The 24368-nt window shown below is 51.2% G+C and overlaps 2 protein-coding genes across 24 annotated transcripts in view; one reads left to right on the top strand and one right to left on the bottom strand.

Moving 5' to 3' along the window:
- The window catches only part of TCP11 (t-complex 11), a 153623-nt gene extending 146604 nt beyond the window's left edge, over positions 1 to 7019 (top strand). For all 11 annotated transcript variants that reach the window (XM_021098623.1, XM_021098622.1, XM_021098624.1 and 8 more), the window contains 6 exons: positions 1210 to 1430; positions 2681 to 2817; positions 3063 to 3280; positions 3379 to 3560; positions 4152 to 4318; positions 5250 to 7019. In XM_021098623.1, coding sequence (XP_020954282.1) covers positions 1210 to 1430; positions 2681 to 2817; positions 3063 to 3280; positions 3379 to 3560; positions 4152 to 4318; positions 5250 to 5482 — 1158 coding nt within the window. In that variant the 3' untranslated portion in view covers positions 5483 to 7019. The remainder of the gene's footprint in view (positions 1 to 1209; positions 1431 to 2680; positions 2818 to 3062; positions 3281 to 3378; positions 3561 to 4151; positions 4319 to 5249) is intronic.
- ANKS1A (ankyrin repeat and sterile alpha motif domain containing 1A) overlaps positions 19110 to 24368 on the bottom strand; it is a 182445-nt gene continuing 177186 nt past the window's right edge. For 5 of the 13 annotated variants that reach the window (XM_021098214.1, XM_021098217.1, XM_021098216.1 and 2 more), the window contains 3 exons: positions 23496 to 23666; positions 23243 to 23338; positions 19111 to 22701 (listed from right to left, as the gene is read on the bottom strand). In XM_021098214.1, the coding sequence (XP_020953873.1) occupies positions 22582 to 22701; positions 23243 to 23338; positions 23496 to 23666 (387 nt within the window). In that variant the 3' untranslated portion in view covers positions 19111 to 22581. 13 annotated transcript variants of the gene reach the window in all.

Here is a 24368-nt window from a genome sequence, read left to right as displayed (position 1 = left end):
CATGTGAACTCAAACCTCCCTTGTGGTACAAATTTTGCATCCATCAAGGTCCAGTCAGGCAGAAGAAACCACACAGTGATTTGAACAGAGAGAAGCCGCAGTGAGGCATGAGCTTGCTGAAGAAGCACACCAGAGCCAGCAAGGAAGACCTCTTCCCCTTGCAGCGACTCTGTAGCGTCCCCTACAGACAGAACTTGGTATTGCGTGGGCCAGCAAAGGGCACATATTGAAAGGGCGCATCTCCACTTTCATGAGTAGGCACTGGTGGGTGGATTTGGAACTGAGAAGCTCCTAGTTGATCCCTGGCAGAGTTTGTCATCAAAATGGATGGTATGGAGCAACATTTACTTAAGATGAAGCTAAATTGTTGGGATCTTGCTGTGGAGAACGTGGTACTCATTCCATTCAGTGAAACCTCCCCGTCCCCCCCCACTACCGTGTTCTCTGCGCTACAGAAGCACAGAGATGAGCCAGAGAGGCTCTGTCCACAGGGAACCTGTATTTTGGATTCATAGGAGCTCTTAACAGTTTCTCTGTCTCCTTCATTCTTGCCCTTTTTTTTTTTTTTTTTTTTTTTGGTCTTTTTTTCCATTTTTGGGTCGCTCCCGCGACATATGGAGGTTCCCAGGTCAGGGGTCCAATCAGAGCCTACACCAGAGCCACAGCAACGTGGGGATCCGAGCCACGTCTGCGACCTACACCACAGCTCCTGGCAATGCCGGATCCTTAACCCACTGAGCAAGGCCAGGGATCAAACCCGCAACCTCATGGTTCCTAGTCGGATTCATTAACCACTGCGCCACGATGGGAACTCCCATCCTTGCCTTTTGAAGTACAGTCATCTCAACAGGGCCTGCTTTGGTCAAAGGCGAGTACCCATGATGGTATTACGACCATGCGATGGTAGGCAGTATACGTTTGTTATAGCTGGCAGTTCTTCTTACTGTGCTCCTGGAGTTTATTCATCTCTTTATCTCATTCTGCGTAGGAAATGATACAGTCTTGCTGTCATCGATCCCCTAAAGCCTTGAACTGTCATTGGCGCCTGAACAAAGATAAATAATATCCTGTAGGAAACCTAGGTACCTGACTACTTGGTCCTCAGAAGACACAGGCTGGGATGTCTTTGGCAGAAGGGCTTGTCCATTAGGGAGAGTCTGTGGCTCTGAACCCGATACAGCTCCTTCCCTGACTTTCTTTCCTGGGCAGATCCTGCTGTCACTGCTCTTACCACGCCAGAACCGCCTAAGGAGTGAGATCGAAGAAGCCCTGGACGTGAACCTCCTCGGGCGGGCAGCAGAGCAGGGCGCCCTGAACGTCCCTCATGTCTCTAAGTACATCCTCAACACGATGACTCTGCTGTGTGCACCCGTTCGAGATGAAGCCGTCCAGAAACTGGAGACCATCTCAGACCCTGTCCGGTTACTGAGGTTTGAACCTGACTACTGTTTCTTTTTTTTAAAAAATTTATTCTTTGGTGTTTTTTTTTTTTTTTTTTTTTTTTTTCCCTTTTTGGCTGCACCCACGGCATATGGAAGTTCCTGGGCCAGGGACTGAATCTGAGCCCCAGATACGGCAACGCCGGATCCTTAACCCATGGTACCAGAGTGGGAATTCCTGGTGCTTATCTTTTTTTTTGTAAATGTATTATTGAAGTCTTGTTGATTCCCAATGCTGTGACTGCTGTCCTTGAAACCTGCCCCAGGCCCTGGGCCGGGCACGGCTGGGATGGCACTGGATCCCAGCCTCCGTCTTAGCCGGCTCTTCCCTACTGAAGGCCTGACTGGCTCCCCTTTTCTCTGGCGTGTTAGCTTTTCTTTTCCAAAGGTGGCCTTAGATTGACTGGGCCCCTGGACACCCTTCTACCATAAATCACTGGAGCGTGGAATCCTTTCTTCCAAGGAATTCAAGCATTCCTTTCCCAGGCTTTCTCATCACAGTTCACACAAGACGAGGGGACCATATGATGCAAGGTTATCTTTTTTTTTTTTTTTTCCAGAGCTATAGAGACCAAGACCCAGAAAGTTAAAAAAAGCAATGTCAAAAATGGCATCAGAAGTGACATCCCCTCTAAACACACTTCCCAGAGATTTGTTGGTGGGCTGATGTGTTTCCTTCCACCAACAACCTTTTTTTTTTTTTTTTTTTTTTTTTTTTTTTTTTTTTTTGTCTTTTTGCTATTTCTTTGGGCTGCTTCCGCAGCATATGGAGGTTCCCAGGCTAGGGGTCTAATCGGAGCTGTAGCCGCCAGCCTACGCCACAGCCACAGCAACGTGGGATCTGAGCCGCATCTGCAACCTACACCACAGCTCATGGCAACGCCGGATCCTTAACCCACTGAGCAAGGGCAAGGACCGAACCCACAACCTCATAGTTCGTAGTCGGATTCGTTAACCACTGTGCCACGACGGGAACTCCACCGACAACCTTTTTTAAGTGATGCAGAATGGCTGTCGTGGCAAGGGATGAAGGCTTTCATACCCAGAGCCCTCTCTGTTCTGGTGCTGCCACTCCCTCACTCTGGGCCTTGGGTCCTGGGCCACAGTGCCATCTTTTGCAAATTGAGGAGGCAGGACCAAGTTTGTTTTAAAGCCCCTCCTAACTCCCAATACTGTGGCTGAGTGGCACCTGTGTAGGTCCCCCTCTCGCAGAGGGCACATCCTACCTCCTCCCGGGTCAGGGGGATCTTCCAGGTTCTGGGCCTGATGAAGATGGACATGGTCAACTACACGATCCAGAGCCTCCAGCCGCAGCTGCAGGAACACAACATCCAGTGTGAACGAGCTAGATTTCAGGAGCTCCTCAACAAGCAGCCGAGTATGTATTGAACTTGAGGGCAGGCGTGGGAAATAGGACTTGGGGGTCTGACTTTTCGGATGCAAGGGAGTCCTCTGCCTCTTCTAAGGAACAGGGGCTTCTCCCGCAGGTAAGACGGCAGAAGGGACCGTGATCTAAGCCCCCTAAGCACTTTTCTATCCAGGAGGAGGATGCCTTGACCCTTAGTCTCAGAGCCTCAGGGTTGTAGATGCTGAAGAAGCGTCCACACCCCCTTCCTGTCCCAGGCCTACTGGACCACACCACCCGATGGCTGACCCAAGCGGCCACAGACCTCGCCACGCCGCCTCCCCCCTGCCCGGACACTCCTGACTCCTCGAGCGCGACCTGCCTGCCTGCAGGTGAGGCAGCCATCAGCCCAGAGCCCCTCAGCCCCAAGATGGTCCTGTCGCAGGGCTTCCTGAACCTCCTGCTCTGGGACGGTGAGGATGAAGCATTCCCTGAGGTAGGACTGGCCGGGGGGCGGAGGGGCACTGCCTCGCCGTTGGCTTGCAGGACCCGCCTGGAGCCCCTCCTCTCCTGACGGCCCGCCCGCCTCCCCAGACCCTGCGGACGGACAGAGCCCGGCTGCAGGAGCTGGAGGCCCAGCTGCACCGGCTGACCGTCCTGGCCTCCGTCTTGCTGGTGGCCAACAGTTTCTCCGGCAGCGTCCTGTTTGGCTCGCCGCAGTTTGTGGACAAGCTGAAACGAACGACCAAAGTCCTGTTGGAGGAGTTTGGCTCCAGGTGAGCTGCACTGGCCTTTCACATGTTAGGGGGTGACAGGTGGCAGGAGGAGACGGCAGGAAATGAGCGCCTTGGGGCTTTTAACAAAGAAAACACAGCTTTCTTCCGAGAGGGCAGCGTGGAGGATAGTTGACCTAAAATGATCCATTATCTTTGCTGCGGACGAGAGGCCATCTAGTCGATGGACTGGGCTGACACACCGGGAGTCGGCCAGTCAGTCAGCAGCACAGACTGAGTATCACTGAGGGCAGGGGTCACCCCGGAGGAGAAACAGGCGTCAGAAGGCCAAGTTTTTCATTGTAATTGGTGAGAAGAGGGCACATGATCATGGAAAATGTCCAAGAACGTCCCCAAACCCCTGTATTTATGTCCGTGAATTCCATGGCGCGAGAGAGTGCTGAGTGGGAAGACGCCCTTGTTCAGAGTCGATCCCGGGTCCATTTCGTGTTCTGAGAAGAAACATGGTGTCACGCGGAGAGAGTGGTCTGGACGTGGAGGGTGACCATGAGGACAGCGAGCCCACCCCTCGGGCTCTGCTCCCAGGGCCTGGGCTCCCGTCCTGGGCCCTGCTTACTCTCCTCCACCATCTAGGCCTGAAGAGGAGGCCATGCTGACGGTGAGTGAACAGGTGACTCAGGAAATCCACCAGAGCCTCAAGAACATGGGCCTTGCCCCTCTGAGCAGCGACAACACAGCGTCTCTGATAGGACAGCTCCAGAACATCGCCAAGAAGGAGAACTGTGTCCGCAGCGTCATTGGTGAGCGGCCGTGGGGTGGGGAGGAGGAGGGGCGAGGCCAAGCCTGACCCTGGACGTCAGTCCCTGAACCATTTAGCAGTAAAAGGCATAGTGATTGGGCAAGTCATCGTGTAGGCTTTGGTTTTTGCAAAATGTCGGGTTGAAAACATACCCCTTTTATTTTATTTTATTTTATTTTATTTTTGTCTTTCTAGGGCTGCACCCATGGCATATGGAGGTTCCCAGGCTAGGGGTCCAATCAGAGCTGTAGCAACTGGCCTACGCCACAGCCGCAGCAACACCAGATCCAAGCTACGTCTGTGACCTATACCACAGCTCATGGCAACGGCAGATCCTTAACCCACTGATCAAGGCCAGGGATTGAACCTGTGTCCTCATGGGTGCTAGTCAGATTTGTTCCTGCTGAGCCACAATGGGAGTTCCCCCCAACTCCTTTTAGTTTAAAGACAGACTCTGGTTCTAAGGAAGATTTGTGCCCAGGAATTCTTAAGTCATCCCTGGCCTTCTAGGTTGTTGTCAGCTGCGGTTCAGGACTTATGACACACACCCCCACCAACAAGAAACTCTAGAATTAGGCTGGAGCACAGGTTCCCAAAGCAGGGACTTCCCTTGTCCCATGTTGGAAGGGAGGCCATGAACTTGACCTTGCTCTTAACCTCAGCCATCTGAAGGGTCAGTCTAAGATCCTCCTATTATATCAAATACAAGGATCTGAGTCTTGGACACTTAGGTAATCTTTTGAATAGGCATGGACTAGCCCAAAAGTTTTTGGTGTTTGCTTTGTCCTTGCGAACTAGGTAGCAGCCCCCTCCCCGCACAAAACAAACTTCCTTACCTCTAGGTGAGTGGGTGGGTCAGCGAATAGCTGTGTTAACTTGGAGCTTGGGTGAGGAGAGCCTTCTGGCTTTTCACTGTCTTTTCCTGCTCACAGATCAGCGGATCCACCTGTTCCTCAAATGCTGTTTGATTCTTGGTGTGCAGCGGTCTCTGCTAGACCTCCCTGGAGGCCTCACCCTCATTGAAGCAGAACTGGCAGAACTGGGCCAGAAGTTTGCCAACCTAACACAACACAATCAGCAGGTGTTTGGCCCCTACTACACGGAGATCCTAAAAACCCTCATCCCCCCAGCCCAGGTGCTGGAGACGGAAATGGAATCTCTCTAATGGCACCGGCTCCAAGCCCTGGCCCCTGGGACCCAGGAGAGAAGCCCATTGTTCTCCTGGGGTGACAGCATCAGTGGCTAGTAGAGCAGCAAGCCCTCTCCCCTTCTGTAGCCAGCACACCACACTGTAGTGACCACGCGTGTAAATACCAGCTGGCCCAGACGCGTTCACTAATAAACAATTGAACTGCAATCAAACCTCCGCTCTTGCTGCACGGCAGCCGCAGCCAGGCCCTGTGTCCTCAGCCCCCAGCTAGCTGGCAGCCAGCAGGCCCCAGTGTTTCCTCCACTGGCTAGGTGTTCCCTTCAACGCGCAGAGCTGAGGAGCCAAGATACGCAGGTACTCACGCCGTTTTCTCTAAGGGGAAAGCATTTCTCCCAGGGTTCTGTGGAATTATCCAAAACGTGAGTAGAAGGGTGTCTCTGGAAGTTAGAACTTTGTTCTTACTCAGCTCAGGATTGGGTGTGATTGAAAAAGTTATTAGAAACCTCATTTCCAGGACCCCATTCCCCAGAGGTTTCAAACGATGCAACAAGAGGTGGTGGTAAGGCCCTCAACTCGCTCTCCTGCTCAAGGGTTCTGAGGCAGGTGCCAGCTGGGGCCAGGTGAAGCTGCCCGTTGGCTGCTGGCTGGCACCTGCAGGCTGGCATTGGTGGGATGTCCCTCTCTCCCTCAGGGATCCAGCGGACAGGTGGGGCAGTGCCGGGCTTGGCGCCTGCTCACCCTTGGTCCTGTTTTCCCGCTGAGTGAGCCTCCTGTCCTCTCGTCGCCTGGCTTCTCCTCCCCACCGCCCCCACCCCGTTCTTGCTGACAGAGGTGACTGGGCATTCCCTCCCCCTCCCCAGTTTCCCTGGGGCAGGGGGGCTGGCGGTTGCGGTCGTGAAGCTCAGGAATGAGAGCTGACACAGGAGGCTGGGCTTGGCTCCCGGGAGTGGAGAGGCCCAGCCCCTCGGCCTCAGGCTGACGGCAGTGGCCTGACCTGGTCGAAACGCTGGAGATGAGGAGGTGTCCCAATCAGATTTGGTCTTCTTGGTAAGGGATCAGAGAGCAAGGGGAAATTCACTTGTGTGCCCTCACTGTCCCCCTCAAGGTCGGGTGAAGAGAAACGATGTCCCCACCACTCGAGGAGATGGTGGGCGCGGAGTCAGGGACCTTCGCCCAGGAAGAGCAGGGGGGCTCGAGGTCCCCTAGCCCAGGGCTTTCTCCCCATTGACCTCCTTTTAGAGGGACGAGCCAGACCGGTGACAGGGCCAGGCCAGCGTGTGACCTTCACCGTGACCGGGAAAGCTGGAGGCCTGGATTGTTCGGTCTCTGATCTTGTAGCCGGACAGCCTCAGAAAGGGTTTAATCAACAGTGAGGCTTGCCTAGATGGAGTCTCTGGTTTGCAACTATTTTTCCCAAAGTCCACATTTTGGAAGCTTTATTATCTTAAGGGAAAGTGCTGTGAAGGGCTTCCCACGAAGAGGACCGCCTGGTGGGGGCAGAGTTGGGGCTGATGGGGAACTTCGCATTGTAATTAAAATCTGGAATGACCAATGTCTTAGCAGGTTTTTTTTTTTTTTGTTTTTTTTTTTTTTTTGTCATTTTAGGACTGCACTTGCAGCTTATGGAGTTTCCCAGGCTAGGAGTCTAACCGGAGCTGTAGCCCCTGGCCTACACCACAGTTGCAGCCACATGGGATCTGAGCTGTGTCTGCAACCTACACCACAGCTCACAGCAACGCTGGATCCCTGACCCACTGATTAAGGCCAGGGGTCGAACCCGCGTCCTCATGGATGTTAGATTCGTTTCTGCTGAGCCACAACAGGAACTCCCCAGTTTCTTAGCGGTTTTGAGTTGATTTTCCTGTGCTTCCACATGGAAGGCAGGTATCTGGAGCCAAACGAGGAAAGAGCTCCGTCCAGTCCTGCCCGCTGCCCGCCGTATGAGGCTGTGCTCATTCGCTTGTGGTAAAATACACACAATGTAGGAATGACCACTGGTGGCACTTTGTGTGTCCACAGTGCGGTCCAACCATCTCCACGGGAGGAAACCCGAGCCTGCCGAGTAGTCACTGCCCATTCTCTGCTCACCAGCCCCTGGCAGCCACTCATCTGCTTTGTGTCAGAGGGTTTTCTGACTCTAGGTAAGTGGAAGCGTGTAACATCAGGCCTTTTGTGACAGGCTTCTTTCACTTGTGCGGTTTTTAAGATTCATCATGTCGTGACCTGTGCCAGAATGTCATTCCTCTTTATGACTGAGTCACATCCCGTTGAGCTGAGGGACCACCTGTTGTCTCTCCCGCCAGCGGTTCATAGACACTTGGGTTTTCCCCACCTTTGGGCTTTTGTGAACAGTGCTGTTATGGATGTTTAGGTACGAGTTTTTGTTTGAACTCTTGCTTCCACTGTTTTTGTGTATATGCCCATCTATCCAGGAGTGGAATTGGTGGGTCACCTGGTAATTCTATTTAGAAACTACTAACTGGTTTTCCGTAGTGGCTGCACCATTTCATATTCCTGCCAGCCATACGTGAGCCTTCTGAGTTCTCCATATTTTCACCAATACTTGTTGTCTTTTTCTCCCCCCCGCCCCCTGTTCTTTTTCTTTTTCTTTTTTTAAATTATAGGCATCTTAGTGGTGTGAAGTGGGATTGCATTCTGGTTTTGACTTGCATTTCCCTAATGGCTCGTGATGTTGAACATCTTTTCTTACAGTTAATGGGCATTTATATATCTTCTTTGGAGAAATGTCCATTTTAGTCCTTTGGCCATTTTTGAATTGGGTTGTTTTATTGTTGAGTTATAAGAATTTATGTATTTACGTATTTTGGATACTAGACTCTTGTCAGAGACATAATTTGCAAATATTTTCTTCCATTTCTTCCAAAAAATAGCACTGTGGGTAGTCTTTTCACTTTCTTGTGTCCTTTGCACAAAAGTTTTAACTTTGATGAAGTCCAGTTTATCAGGTATTCTTTTTGTGAATGATGCTTTGGATGTCAAGTCTAAGAACTCTTTAAGATTTTTCTCCTTTTTTTTTTGCTAAAGGTTTTATAGTTTTATGTTTTAAGTCTGTGATCCATTTCAAGTTAATTTTTGTGTAAGATATGAGACTTAGGTTAAAAAGTCCGCCTTTCCTCCATTGAATGGTTTTGTACCTTTGTTAAAAAATCCATGCATGGGAGTTCCTCTTGTGGCTCAGAGGTTAACGAATCCAACTAGGAACCATGAGGTTGTGTGTTCCATCCCTGGCCTTGCTCAGTGGGTTAAGGATCCGGCGTTGCTGTTAGCTGTGGTGTAGGTTGCAGATTCGTGTTGGATCCCGAGTTGCTGTTGCTGTGGCGCAGGCTAGCAGCTGCAGCTCCGATTGGATCCATAGCCTGGGAACCTCCATATGCTGTGGGTACAGCCCTAGAAAAGACAAAAAAAAAAAAAAAAAAAATTCATGCATGGGTCTCTCTCTCTGGACTCTTTGTTCTGTTCCATTGATCTGTGTTTTTCTCTCTGCCATACCACAGTGTTGATTGCTATGGCTACATAATGTCTCAAAAATTGAGTAGCCTGATTCCTTCCAGTTTCTTCTTCTTTTTTCAAAGTTATTTTAGCTGTTCTAGTTCCTTTGCCGTCTATACACTAATCTTGTCTATATCTACAAAAAATCATGCTGGGATTTTGATAGGTATTATGTTACACCTATGTATCAATTTGGGGAGAATTGACATCTTTATTCTGTTGAATATTTTAATCCATGAATATTCTCTCTCTCCAGTTATTTAAATCTTGAGTTCTTTTATCAGCATTGTGTCATTTTCATCATATAAATCCTGAACATGTGTTATTAGATTACACCTAAGAATTTCATTTTTTTGACTAATTGAAAAGTGATGTTTTATTTTTATTATTTTAAAATTTTATCTATTTTTGGACAAAGTAGAAAAGCATAACTTTATTGCTTTACAGGTAAAGGGGGCCACAGCTGGCTAATGCCCTCAAAACTGTGTGTCTTTGGTGTTTTATTAATTTTTTTATGGCCACACTTGCGGCATTTAGAAGTTCCTGGGCCGGGGATTGAATCTAAGCCACGGCGGCAACACCAGATCCTTTAAACCACTGTGCTGGGCTGGGGATTGAACCCATACTTCTTCAGTGATCTGAGCCACTTCAGTTGGATTCTTAACCCACTATGCCACAGCAGGAGCTCAAGTGTTTTATTTATTTTACTTATTTTTTAAATCATTATTTCCCCAATACAGTTTTTTTCCACTGTACAGCATGGTGTACACATACATGTACACAGTCTATTCTCGCACATCATCCTGCTCCATCCTAAGTGACTAGACATAGTTCCCAGTGCTACAGTGTTTTATTTTTAATTGTGGTATTGACATGTGCATTTCTAGTATATGGAAATACAGTTGATTTTTTTATGTTTACTTCGTATTGTGTTATCTTGCTTAATCAATTATTTTAATAACTTTTTTTTAGGTTCCTTGGAATTTTCTACATAGCCAATCATGTGAATTGGAAATAGGGACAGTTTTATTTCGTCCTTTCTGCTATGAATGCTTTTTATTTCCTTTCTTGCCTTATTGCACTGGCAAGAATTCCAAACATTTTTTTGCTTCTGTTTTTCGTCTTTTTTTTTTTTTTTTTTTAGGGCTACACCCATGGCATATGGAAGTTTCTAGGCTAGGGGTTGAATCGGAGCTGCAGTCTATGACCCATGCCACAGCTGCAGCAATGCTGGATCCGAGCCTCATCTGTGACCTACACCATAGCTCATGGCAACACCGGATCCTTAACCCACTAAGCAAGGGCAGGGATCAAACCCGTGTCCTCATGGATACTAGTTGGGTTCGTTACCACTGAGCCATGACAGGAACTCCTCCAAGCATCTTCAGGCTGACGATATTGGAATCCTTTCCTGTTCTCAGTCTTAGGGGGCAAACATTGTCTTTCATCATTAAATACAATGCATAGATTTTTATAGATGCTCTTTATCAAGTTGAAGAAGTTCCCCTCTGTATTAGTTTCCTCTGGCTACTATAACAAAATATGACAAATTTAGTGCCCTGAGACAATGCACAGTTATTATCTTATAATTCTGAATGTGAGAAGTCTACAGTGTGTGTTAAGGGGTAAAATTAAGGTGTAGAGACAGCTGCATGAGGCTTGAGGTGTGTATTAGTTTCCTATGGCTGCTGAAACAGGTTACCACAAACTGAGTGGCTTAACAAAAGTGGAAGTATGCTCTCTGACAGTTCAGGGCTGGAAATCAGAGATCAGTTCATGGGGCTGAAGTCTGAGTGTCGGCAGAGCGATATTCCCTCTGGAGCTTCTAGGGGCTGCTGGTATTCCTTTTCCTGTGGCTGCATCACTCTAGTCTCTCCTGCGTGGTCACCTGAAGGTCTCATGGTCATCTTCTGGGTGTGTCCGATCTCCCTCTGTCTCCCTAAGGGCCCGCTCACATAATCCAGGATCATCTTCCCCACTTTAAGATCGTTAACTTAATCACATAGGAAAAAGCCCTTTTTTCTTAAAAGGTAATTGTTGTGGGCTGAATGGTGTCTCTCTCACTCCCCCCAAATTCACATGTCCTAACCCCTCAAGCTGTGACCTCTCCAGGGTCATAGATGTATTTGGTTAAGGTGAGGCTATCTTGGAGTTGTGGGGGCCCCCAATGCAGTCTGCCTGGTGTCCTTATGAAAAGGCATGTGTCATGTGGAGAGACAGGCGCATGTAGAAGTACAGCCCTGTGCTTGAGGCCACCAGCAGCTGGAAGCGAGGCAGGGGACAGATTCTCCCTCACAGTCCTCAGAAGCTGATACCTTGAGTTCAGACTCCTCAACTTCAGAGAGATGTGTTATTTGTTCAAGCCCCCTGATTTGTGGTGCTTTGTGACGGCAGCCCTGGAAACTAATACAGTAACATCTACCGGTTCAAGTAATTAGTACCTAATATCTTTGGGTGGCCATTATTCAGTCTACTGCAAAGGAAGAGTCTGTTTCCTTGACTTCTCCAGCTTCCAGAGACTACACATTCCTTGGCACGTGGTCCCTTCCTCTCTCCATCTACTAAGCACGTCACTAAGCCTTTCCTTCCACCGTATCTCCTCTCTCAGACCCTCCATCCTCCCTTTTTAAAAGTAACCCTTGTGATTCCATTGGGCGCTTCTAGATAGTCCCAGGATCATCTCCCCATCTTGATTTTAATTCATTTGTAAAGTATCTTTTGCCATGTAAGGTAACAAATTCACAGGTTCTAGTGATAAATTAGGATGTGGACATCTTTTTTTTTTTTTGTTTTTTTGCCTTTTCTAGGGCCGCTCCCGTGGCGTATGGAGGTTCCCAGGCTAGGGGTCCCAGCCCTGTGGTCTAGTCGGAGCTGTAGCCGCAGGCCTACTCCACAGCCACAGCAACTCGGGATGAACCCGCACAACCTCATGGTTCCTAGTCGGATTCATTAACCACTGTGCCACGACGGGAACTCCAGGATGTGGACATCTTTAGGGATCTATTATTTGTCCTCTGTTTCCATTTTTCTGGGAGTTTAAAACTTTTAAAAAGTCACAAATGGGGGATCCCACTGTGGCGCAACAGGACCGATGGTGTCTTTGCAGCGGCAGGGACAACGGGTTTGATCTCTGGCCCGGTGCAGTGGGTTAAGGATCCAGTGTTGCCGCAGCTGTGGCATAGGTTGCAGTTCTGGCTTGGATTCGACCCCTGGCCCAGGAATGCCATGTGCCCCAGGGCAGCCAAAAAACAAAAAGGACGAAAGAAAAAAAAAGTGTTATTTTGTCAAATATTTTTGTCAAATGTTTTTCTGCATCAGTTGATAAGATAATGTGATTTTTCTTCTTTAGTTGGATTACATTGATCTTCAGGCCAGCCTTGGACCCCTGGGATGAACTTCCCTTGGTTATGATATATAATAACTCTCTTTATATCTACTGGAATTTTATTGGCTGATATTTTGCTGTGGATTCTTTTTTTTTTTTTTTTTTTGTCTTTTTAGGGCCGCACCTGTGGCATATGGAAGTTCCCAGGCTAGGAGTCAAATCAGAGCTACAGCTGCCGGCCTACACCACAGCCACAGCAACGCTGGATCTGAGCCATGTCCTCGACCTACACCACAGCTCATGGCTACAACGGATCCTTAACCCACTGAGCAAGGCCAGGGATCAAACCTGCAACCTCATGGTTCCTAGTCGGATTCGTTTCCACTGCGCCACGACGGGAACTCCTGCTGTGGATTTTTTATGCTTACATTCATGAGGGATATTGGTCTATAGTTTTCTCATTTGGGATTTCCTTGATCTTGGCATCAGGGTGATATTAGCTCATAGAATGAATGAATGAGGAAGGATTCCTGCTCTTCTGTTTTCCGAGTCAGATTGTGTAGAATTGGTGTTAATTCTTCTTTAAACATTTGGTAGAATTCTTCAGTGAAGCCATCTTGGCTTAGATTTTTTTTTTTTTAATTATGGATTCAGTTTTTGTAGTGCTCCTCAAATGATTTCATGTTGAGGGAGCTGTCTTAGTGTTTATAGTGGTTGAGGAACTGATCTATGTAGTTTGAGCTGTTAAATTTATGTGTTTAGAGTTGCGCATAGTATTCTGTTTTCATGTTTTTGATGTCTGCAGAGTCTATGGCAATAGCCAGTTTCATCCCTGAAACATCTGGTAATGTTTTTTTTTTTTTTTTTTTTCTTTGTTGGTTTAGCTACAGGTTTGTCATTTCATAAAACAAGCTCTTTGTTTCATTGATGTTTCCTATTTTTAATTTTCATTTACATTTATTTCTGCTTTTGTCTTTATTATTTCCTTTCTTCTTTTTGCTTTGGGTTTATTTTGCTCTTTCTTTGAGGCCTTTGAGGGTAGAAGCATAGATGATTGATTTAAGAGTTTTCCTCTTTTTCAGGGTGTGCATTTACTGCTACGAATTTCCTTCTCAGCGCTACATCACCTTGTCTCACTAATTTTAACGTGTCGTATTTCCATTTTCATGCAGTTTAACGTTCGTTTGGATTTCCCTTGAGATTTATTTCTCTTTAACTCATGAATTATTTAGAAGTGTGTGATTTCCAGGTGTTTCAGAGAATTTTCTATTATCTCTGTTACTGATTCTATTTGATGGAAGAACACACGGCGTTAATTCTTCTGAATTAGTTGAGGTTTATTTATGGCCCAGGATATACGATCTATCTTGGTATATGTTCCATGGGCGCTTGAAAAAAACGTTCACGGCGCTGTTGCCGGCGGAGTGTTATTTCCCTGTGGTGGGATCCTGTTGGGTGACGCTCTTGAGCTCTGTGTCCTTGCTGAGTTTCTCTCCAGTTTTCTCCTGCTTGTAGATGGAGTCTCTGACTGAGTTGAAGTCTCCCCTCTGCTGGTTGTTTGAGGCTGCTCGGGCTGCCGTAACGATAGACCAGAGACGTTTATGTCCCGCAGTTCTGGAAGCTCAGCCAGGGTCCAGCAGGGTCATTTTCTGGTGAGGACCCTCTTCCTGACCTGCTGGGTTTTCACGTGGCCTTTCCTAGGCGCCCATGTCTGGCGAGCTCTCTCTACGCCTCCTCTTGTAAGGCCAGCAATACCCACCTTTATGACCCAGTTTAACTTTAATCATCTCCTAAGCTCCCTGTCTCCAAATGCAGTCTAATTGGGAGTTAGGACTTCCACCTACGAATTTTGGAGGGAACACGATCCAGTCCATGGCATTTGCGGATTTGTCTACTTCCCTTTTCAGGTCAGCTTCTGCTTCACATATTTTGCAGCTCTGTTGTTTGGCGCGTACACATTTAGGATTATGTCGTTGTTGTCGTCTTTTTTTTTTTTTTTTTTTTTTTTTTTGCCTTTTCAGGCTGCACCTGTGGCATATGGAGGTTCCCAGGCTAGGGGTCAAATCAGAGCTACCGTTGTATCCACACAACAAGTACAGCAACATGGGATCCGAGCCGCATCTTCGACCTATACCACAGCTCACGGCAATGCTGGATCCTTAACCCACTGAGCAAGGCCAGGGATCGAACCCGCAACCTCATGGAGAGTAGCTGGGTTTGTTACCACTGAGCCACAATGGGAATTCCTGAGATGTCTTGGTGCATTGATCTTTTATCACTATGTAGTACATAGTACCCTCTTCTCTCTTATAATTTTCTTTGTTCTGAAGTCTATTTTATAGGATATTAATATAGCCATTCCCTTTCTTTTAATGTTTGCATTATATATCTTTTTCCAACTTGTTATTTTCGACTTGCTTATATTATTGTTATTTGAGGTGGGTTTCTTATAGACAGGATATAGTTAGTTTGCATTTGTTAATATACTCCTCTAATCTGTCTTTTAATTGATGTTTTTAGACCATTTAAATTTAATATAATTAAGATATATTAGGGGAGTTGTGGCTCAGTGGAAATGAACCTGACTAGTATCCATGAGGAGGCAGGTTCAATCCCTGGCCTTGCTCAGTGGGTTAAAGATCTGGCGTTGTCATGAGCTGTGGTGTAGATCACAGACGCGGCTTGGATCCTGCATTGCTGTGGCTGTGGTGTAGGCCAGCAGCTGCAGCTCTGTTTTGACACTTAGCCTGGGAATGTCCATATGCTGTGAGTGCAGCCCCAAAAAAGCAAAAAAAAAAAAAAAAAAAAAGTATATTAGGACTTAAGGCCTCCATTTTATTTTTGTTTTCTAGTTGATTATCATTTTTCTATTCTTTTGCCTATTCCTGGTGAATTACTTGAAAACATTTAAAAGTTCTACTTTTATTTATCTTACAGTGTTTTTATATCCTTGAATAATTGTTTGCTCTAGGTATTGCATATACATGTAAAGTTGTCACAGTCTATTGCTGTCATCGTTTGCTGTTCAAGTTAAGTATAGAAACCTATCTTGTTTAACATCCCCTAACCCTCCTTGTTTCAAAGGTCATTATTTTAGGAGTTCCCTGGTAGCTCAGTGGGTTAGAGGTCTGGCATTTTCATTCTGTGACTTAGGTTCAATCCCTGACCCTAGAACTTCTACATTGTCTTGGGCTTGGTCAAAAAAAAAAAAATATATATATATATATGTATATATAAATACACACACACACACAGATTTTTTAAACTATTTCCTCTAGGGAGTTCCCATCGTGGCTCAGTGGTTAATGAATCCGACTAGGAACCATGAGGTTGCGGGTTTGATCCCTGGCCTCACTCAGTGGGTCGAGGATCCGGCGTTGCCATGAGCTGTGGTGTAGGTTGCAGACGAGGCTTGGATCTGACATTGCTGTGGCTGTGGCGTAGGCCGGCGGCTGCAGCTCTGATTCAACCCCTAGCCTAGGAGCTTCCATGTGCCGTACCTTCGGCCCTAGAAAGGAAAATAAGAAGGAAGGAAGATAATCCTCTACATGCATTTAGAACATTAAACTGTTAGAATTTTGCTTCAACCATCAAACAGTATTTAGGAAACTCAGTGGGTGAAGGAAAGTCCATGGTATTTATTTAAACTTTTGCTTAATGCTTGTTCATAGTTCCTAATGTTCCAAGGTTCATTTTTCCTTTCTAGATGCAAACTGTCACCATTGCTTTGGGGTAGGTCTGCTGGTGACCAAGTCCCTTGGCTCTCCTTCATCTGAGAATGTCTTGATTGTTCATCGTTCATCTTCCCTGAAGAAGGGCTTTGCAGGGTGCGCAGGTCTTCTCTTTCAGCGCCGGGGAATAATCACTGCGTCCTTTCTGGTCTCTACAGTTCTGGAAATCCGATGTCATGCAAATCACTTTTCCCCTCTAGGTAAGATGCCATTTCTCTCACTGCTTTTGGGGATTCTTCCTTTGTCTTTCACTTTCAGAAACTTAATTATGACGGTATCTTGGCATGGATTTCTTTCAGTTTATCTGGTGTGGAGTGTGCTTAGCTTCTTGATTCCATAGCTTTATCTCTTGCCAAATTTGAGAAGGTTTCAGCCATGGAGCACTTTTGCAGCCCCATCCTCCTGGGACTCTGCTGACATTCATGTTTGATCTTTCGTTACAGCCCCAGAGGTCCCCGAGTTGCTTTTCATTGTTTTTCCAATCCATTTTCTTTGCTCTGTTGTTTCCAATTGGGTCATTTCTGTTGTTCTCTCCTCTGGTTTATGGATGCTTCTCTTTCTTGTTCACTCTGCTCTCGAGCCCATCCACTGAGATTGTTGCTTTGGTTATTGTATTTGTCACGAGTAGCCACGCTGCTGCTGCTGGGCGATGGCCAATTTCCCACTAGGCCTCCTCTGACGCCACGGCAGTGGGTGTTGGGGCACCTGGCCGCCTGGGGAGGCGGACGTCTGGGCGCCCCCTCTGGCCTCTGCTGGCCCGTGAAGGGCGGGGCCGGGGTGTTTCTCTGTGAATTTCGGCTGGAGCAGAGCAGTTTGCGTCTCAGAGCTTCCCGTCTCGCTGGCTGCCTGTTCCTGCTCTGGTCCTCTGGCTGGAGAGGGCAGGCTTTTGTTTGCGATCTGTCTGTGCCACTGGTGTTCCTGCCTGGGGTTTTAATTGTACTTGCCAGAAGAATAGGGTAAATTCAGTCTACTTCATCTTCTTGGCAGTTCGTTTCCTTTTGATAGCCATTGTCATGTTGTCTTTTGTTACATGTGGTATAAACATTATTTTCAATTGTGTTTTTTAATGGTGCATTTTGCTTTGCAGAAATGTTTGATTTTGAAATAGTTGAATATATTAACCCTTAAAAAAGTGGACCCAGAGTTATGTAACATTGTTTGGAAAGCCCTTTCTTGTACAAAGATGATGAGGGGAAAAAAAAGTTTCTCATTTTCTTCTCGCTTTGTTGGGGTTTCTTTTTGTTTCTTTTTTCTAAACATTTAAATATGTGAACCATCTGGAATTTATTTTGGCATTAATAGGAATAGAAATCTCCCTGTGCTGTTCCCAACACCCCATGGCTACCAGCTTGTCCCAGCTTCATTTACTGGATAGTAACTATTTTACGGTGTGAGGGAAATTCTTTAATTTGGTACACGCCTGTTGATAACAGTGTTTCTAAGAGCTGAGTCCTGAGAAAAGAAAAGCAGCCAGAGTTCTAGAGGCTGCTCTGAGCCTCAGGTGGAGCGGTCAGGCCTCTGTCCGTGTGGTGCAGGCTGGTGTGGATTTGTGGTCCCAGCCCGTCCCGTCCAGGCCTGGGGGGCCCGAGGCACTCTGGGTGTCAGAAGCCAGGGATGCCGAGGCTGATGAGAGGGGGCCGGAATGAGAGAGAATGAATGAGAGATGAGAGAGAGTTAGTTGGGCCACCCTGGAAGCGCTGAGCGGGGTGCTCTGCCCCCAGGGGCTGTGTCCCAGCCTGCAGTCCAACGTCTGTGAAGGGGGCACTGTGAGGCCGTCCAGGAGCATGACAGAACTGGGCCCTGCTGTGGGGGGGAGCAGGGTGACAAGAGACCCCTTCTGGGCCTCGTCATCTCCTCCAGAGAAGCTGCGGCTTCTGCCTCCAAGCCGAGCCCGGTGTGTGCACACCCAGCGGAGGGCGGGCGGTGCGGTTCTGTTGAGTGAGTCCCATCCGGCCCTGCTGTGAGGTCCTGTCCCCTTCTGTCCAACTCTGGCTGTCAGGGCAGCACTGCCGGGGCTCTGTGTCCCCCTACGGCAGCCCCAGGGCAGTCCTGGCGTCGGCGGGGTGACTCTAATTACGACCAAGCCCTTTCACTGTAAGGTTTCTTCTGCTCAGAAGTCAGTGCCAGAGCCAGGGAGCAGAGGGGTGTGTGGTGACGACCCCTGGTCTAGAGCCGGGCGGGGGCCTCTGCGTCCCCGTGGTGGTACCGTCTGGCCTCAGGAGCCCTCACAGCAGAAGCTTGGGTTTTGCTTCTCTTTCTGCTGTTATCTGCCTAAGAAAACCTTGTCCCTGTTCTGGGCCTTGTTTTCTCCATAAAAGCAGTCAGGTATTGGGGGAGATCAGTGCTTTCCTGTAAAGCCCTTTGGCAAATGGAATATTTCATGGAAATTCACGAGTAAGGGTGTTTGGTGCTTGGCTGCTCAGGCTGAAGCAGGCAAGGGCCAGGCCGGGGAGGACATCGTGACCCCCCCCCCCCGCCCCCAGCAGGATGGTTTCTAAGGTCCCCTCCAGCTGGCCCCTGGGTGGGGCTTTGACCTTCGCTATGGACAATGCCAGAAAGGGGTGAGGCTGCGGGGATGGTGGCCGGTAAAGCCACCAGCAGGGTTCGGCACCCAGGCCCTCACCAGTGAAGGGGTTAGGAGTGTTGCTGGTACCTTTCCGACCCGCCTCCTGGACGGCAACCAGGCACCACCCCTTCCTTCCTTCGTGCCCCGCTGCAGCATGGCTTTGGGCCCGGAGCTGGTTGTGCTAAAACAGCCTCCACAATCAAACCGAGTTCCTGAAGGGAGACTGTGCTTCTGCAGCTCCGATCCCCACATGCCTTGGGCGGCGACGTTCTCTGCGTGAGACCAGGCCAGGCCGCGGCCCTGCTGCTGCTCAGACCCGTTGTTGCTAAGGAGCGGAGGGAGCTGCGGGCCTGGCACCGAGCAGGACTGGCGCTGCCTGGCCTTCCCGCGCAAGCCTGCCCACCTGAGCGGCTCTCCCACGCCTCCCGGTCCTGGGGCCAGCGCTGACCCACCTGCGCTCCCCCTGGAAAGACATCCAGAAACCTTCCAATTCAGATTCCACAAAGTGAGGCTGGTTTCATGTCGCTTCTCATTTATTAATTCAGTATGTTCTAAGTTGTACAGTTACGAAAATAACAAAACCAAAGCTGAAAGCCCAGGAATATTTACACTCTCGTGTAGTGAGGTCAGTCTATCTTGTTGCACAGGTCGGTCATGTTTGGTACCACAGGAGGTTTGTAATTCAGACAAAGACAGATGAACAGTTCTATGTACAGCAAAATAAAAGGGGAGTCATTCAAGTATCAAAATACAGAGACAAAGATTAAATAACATTTTATTACAACCCAGTCCCAGTGCCACACCGTTAGCAACGACACTTTGTGAACTGCGTCTGACACTCCCTCCGCAGGCCCGGCCCTGTCACCCAGGCCGAGGGCAGAGCAGCAAGCTCCCCGTCTGCTCAGCCCCAGGCAGGCTGCTCAGGGCGGCTGCGGGCAGAAGCCGGGCTTCGCTGGAAGCCTGTCCTTGACGTTATAATATTTCTCTCTAGGGAAGGGCGAGTACCTGTCCTGGAGGGTTCAAAAGAAAGAGCCATCAAGTCCTCTCCTTTCTTGACTGTTGAGAAATAAACCAATCTCAAAGCAAACCCAGAGCCAGAGCAGATTAGCCACGGCTTTGGCTTTGGCTTTCCGATACGAAAACACCCTGAATAAATAAAGAAGCTACAGCAGCCTCGGGGTAGGAGACAGCTGCCTACGACCTAAGAATGAGAAGACAGGTGAGGAACTCATCGTAGTGTCTAGTTTTCCTTGCAGACCCACCGCCCACCCAGCGAGAGAGGCTGACCTGGGGGGGAGCAGCCTTCCCTGGGGGGCGGGGGTGCAGCACTGCAGCGGCAGCCCCTGCCCACCCTGCCAGGTTCCTCGTACAGCCTGGAGGGAAGAGGGCTGAACCCTGCACAGTGAGGCCGCCGCGCCCTGGAAGCAGCCAGACATGACATCAGACTTCCAGGTGGGAAGGCCCTTGTTTAGTACCGAGAGGGGCAGGGTGCCTCCCGGGGCCTGCGGGGTGGACGGCTCGGCAGAGAGGAAGCCACGGGGCCAGCCTCGGGCCAGCAAGGCAATCCCTGCAGGTCACATGCCCGCGCTGGGGGAGAGAAGTGCTGCAGGTCCCGGGCCCAGACCGAGTTGTGCGGCAGAGCAGGGTCTGCTCGGGGTCCGAGGGGGGACGGCTCCTCTCCGGAAGGAGCTGGAGGAGCAGGTGCCCTGGCTCCAGTGCATGGGAGCAAGGAGCCCCCAGTCCACCACCTCCAGGAGGAACCCTCCACCAAAGCCACTAGGCGGAGCGGCCAGCAGAGCGCACGTGGCAGTGTGCCCAGCACTCAACAGCGTGCCCTGAGGGCCGCATGGGGTGAACCAAACCTCTGCACGTGGAGCCAGGGAGGAGCCCAGCGGCTGAAAGGACAACAGTCAAAGCAACAACTCGGAGAATCAAAGCTGAGTCCTAATCACAAGCCCTGATGGCAGGTGGCAGTCTCAGCTGCCCTACCTGTTAATGCCCCAGACAAAGCTGCTGCTTCTCCTGTCTGCCTCCACTCCATCTCAGGCCACCAAAGAGCCTGGGGGCCAAGCAGCCCCAGGCAGAGCTCTGAGCACCCCTGGTCTGGTGCCTCTTGGCTGTGTTCTCACTGCAGAGCCGTGTGCAGTCTGGCCGGGGATGAGAGGCCGTGCAGGTCATGAGGCGCAGCCTCTAACTTGGTTGGGTCTGAAAAGCTGATTCTAACCCCCTCAGTTGTTCCCCCGCCTTCCCTTCAGAGCTGCCGGCCCAGGCAGAGGCCCCAGCCTGAGGACAGGGGGCTGGCCAGGCTGGCCTCAGGTCTGCTATCCTTTGGCCATTGTCTAAAGATGGGCAGTTTAACCTAGAGGTTTGAGCCAAGTGTTAAAAGTTTACATTATAAAAAGGATTCTGTTAAAAAATGTTTTCTGGACAAGTCACTTCTTGGCCCTCAAGAGTCCCAGTCTCATCTGCTAGAGGCCTGGAGCACTTCTCCACAACCAGGGCAGGGCTCCCTCTGCGAGGCCTGGCGGTGGCAGGTTCTGGCCACGCGGCCAGAGGAGGTCCTGCAGGCAGAGGCGGGCCTGGGTCTTCAAAGCTGCAGGTGAGACGGTGGCGGTGGCGGGGGAGCCTGTGCTCCCCGAGTCTGTGTCTGCAGGACAGTTGGTTCCTCAGTGGCTCAGCTTGGCAGAAGCAAACACAACGGGGGGAGGAAAGGGTTAACCAAAGGGACCGCACGAGGCCGAGGAAACGGAAAGGAAACACAGAAGCAGAACAGAAGGTCCCTCATGGCCTCCCCCAAGCCCCCTGTGTGGCTCAGCGCATCTGCTGGGGAAGCACAGGGACAGGCGGAAGGCCCCACCCTGGCTTGTCAACTTGGGCTTCACCGCTCAGGGACTGCTATGACGTGCTGGCTGTCCTGTGCACCACAACGCAGGGCCTGAGCTGGCCGCCCCCGCCAGGGACGGTGGCGCCTCCTCCACGCTCAGCTCCACGCCCCCCCCCCACCAATGAACTGCTCTGAGGTGATCGACAAGCCTCCCTTGGCAGAGGATGGAGGCTGAGGGAGGCGGATCGGGAAGGGACCGGAGGCCAGCTGACTGTCTCTGATCCCCGCCCTGTGGACAAGGGTCGGGAGTCCCCTGGAGGACAAGGGACGTTGCTGGCCCAGGTGCCCGTTCTGTGAGGGCAGAAGGGGCACCCTGTGCGCAGGCACCAGCCTCCCCCTTGCTGGGCCCGAAGGAAGGCCTTCCTCTTCCGTGAGCCAGACTCCAGAGGCTGCCTGCGACTCACCAGCGGAGACACGAGGAGCCATGCCAGTCGTGACAGAGGGATACCTGTCAGGCCCAAGCACCTGCTGAGGGAGCAGCCTGGGGTGTTCAGGTGCTCAAAGCCCCAGGCTGTGAGGTCGGGCGTGTGCCCCGGGCCTGGCGCAGACTGTGGACCCTCCCAGAAAGCAGTCTGACCCTGGTCAAGCCACATGGCTGAGCGCAGGGCTCCGGGGGAGGCCAGCACCTTAGAGCAGGAGGGGCAGGGCTGCAGCAGCTGCGAGCCGAGTGCAGGGGGGGCTCTGGGCCCAGGTGGTCACAGTGGTTGGTTGTGTCGGGAAGGTGCAGGCAGGTAGCTCTCGGCAATGACCCCGCCGGGGCTCGGCCCAGAAGACGGGAAAGGAGGGCCCGATCCGAGGGAGCGGCTGCTGCTCGACACTGCCCGCCCCCCCGCCAGGGTCCACAGCGCCCGCCCTCTGAGCCCTCCTGACGCCCACCTCAAAGGCACCTCCCCCCCCCCCCCGCAAGCTTTCCTGGCCCAGGGGGGAATCACAGTGTCCATGGTGTTAGGTGTGAGCTGAGTGTGCAGTGTCTACAGCTGCTGCCGGAAGGAGAGGTCCCCGCGGGGACGCCTGGCGCCAGCAGCGGGAAGGAGAGTTGAGAACAGCAGAGAGACTGGACGGCAAGGCACGTGGGACTAGTGGAGACGGGGCGGGTGCTTAGAAGATAGTGGTCTCATACTTGGTGCTGAGGCTCCGCTTAGGGTCTGGCTTGGGGTCCACCACCCAGGAGACGCTGGCGTGGGACTGGGCATCCGCGTCCATGTCGGGTGGGTCCAGCTGCCGAGGAAGAGGGGGGAGCGTCAGGGAGGGAGCGCTGCCCTGGGCCTGGCGCCCCCTCCCCGGGCTGTGCTGGCATCCGTTTCCTGTGAGGGGCAGCCCGGCTCTTCTCGGCCAAAGGGCCAACTCCCCAGGTGGGGTGGCCCCAGGGCCACCCTCCCTGGAGCATCATGGGAAGGCCACCTCTGGCCTCTCCGGGGCAACTTCTTCTCGGCACTGCTCAGTTCAGGGAGCCTGCCCTGCCTGAGCATCGTGCTCTGAGCCCCAGAGCTGCGCACCGAGGCAGAAAGGGGGTAAAGGGTCTGAAGTCTCTAAACCCCGGTCCCTCCTGTGGGACCGCAGAGCCCGCCCTGGGCAAGGCCCCAGCGTCACCCCGATTGCTGGCGAGAGGAGGACACACAGGTGGGAAACACAGGGCAAAAGCACAGACAGGGATGGCGGAGGGCAGCTCCAGAAGGACGGTCACACAGGTCGGGGGCACCAGAGAGAGCTCTCAGTCACGCCGGGGAGACCGACACACAGACAGCAGGGGTGCAAAGACCTTGACTCCAGGACTAACAGACGGCAGCGGTAGGTAGGGACGGTGGGTGGTGCAGGTGTGACAGTGACAACAGCGACTGTCGGGGGGCGGCGGCACCTGGGGTGCAGAGCAAAGCAGACACAGACACAAGGCACGTCACGGGCTCGCCTGGGGGCCGCGATCTGCAGCCCTGCAGGGCGAGGGCACGAAGCCAGGGCGGCGGCTGCCCGCCGTCTGCAGGGGAGGAGGCCCCCCACCCGCCGGCCCCACGTACTGCTGACTTCCTGGTGCCGACCCGGGGCTTGGGCACCGGTTTGGAAGATTTTGTCTCGATCATCTCAGTGCCAGAAGCCCCCACTGGCCTGGACTTCTGGGCCTGCAGGGCCAGCTGATAGGCCACCTCGAACGCCTGTCCCAGCGTCAGGATGATCTCATAGGTCAGGTTCTGGGAGGAAAGAGAGCTTGACGTGAGGGACGGGCCGGCAGGGCTGCTCTGGCCTCACGCCCTGGGCACAGGTGACGGGAGAGCCGTCCATCCGCTGGACACTTGCTTTGAGAGTGGAAGCTGGTCCCGAGGCAACTGATACGTTAGGGAAAAGTCTGAACAAAACCCGTGTCTTGTGTTTCCTCAGCATGATCTCCCTGGAAACACCAGCCAAATGTGACCACCACCCAGCGACCGCGGTCACCTGGGAACAGGTGAGAAAACGTGCCACCCGCCCTGGTAGCTCCACCTGCCACGGGCCCACCGCCCGATGGTAATGATGAGGCGGCAGCCCTTCTGAGGGCCACTGGCTCTGGCCCCTCTGCCCATGCGGCCCCTCCCTCTCCCACCTCGTGCACGGGGGCTCCCTGGGCCGGAGTGGCCCATGCACTGTGCTGGTTACGTATTCCTTAACCATGTGACAGGAATCAAATGTGCCCGTGCTTTTACTAGGTTTCCAAGGGTCGTGCCCTGGCCTCAGCATCCCAGGAGTGCTGGCGGCTCCCATGTGGTTTCACAGAGTGTGGTGACCTCAAGGACAACGTGCAACCTGCGTTTTGGGAGAACTGACTGATGTGGGAAGGGTGAGTTCTGGCTGCATTTGCTTACTTCATCTTCCACACAACTGCGTGAAGCCGGTTACGTCCTGTCTCCCTTGTGTGG

This window comes from Sus scrofa, chromosome 7 (assembly GCF_000003025.6).
Source record: "Sus scrofa isolate TJ Tabasco breed Duroc chromosome 7, Sscrofa11.1, whole genome shotgun sequence".
Classification (NCBI taxonomy): Eukaryota; Metazoa; Chordata; class Mammalia; order Artiodactyla; family Suidae; genus Sus; species Sus scrofa.
The sequence above is the reverse complement of the archived record's forward strand: the minus strand, read 5'-3'. Positions and strand labels throughout refer to the sequence as shown.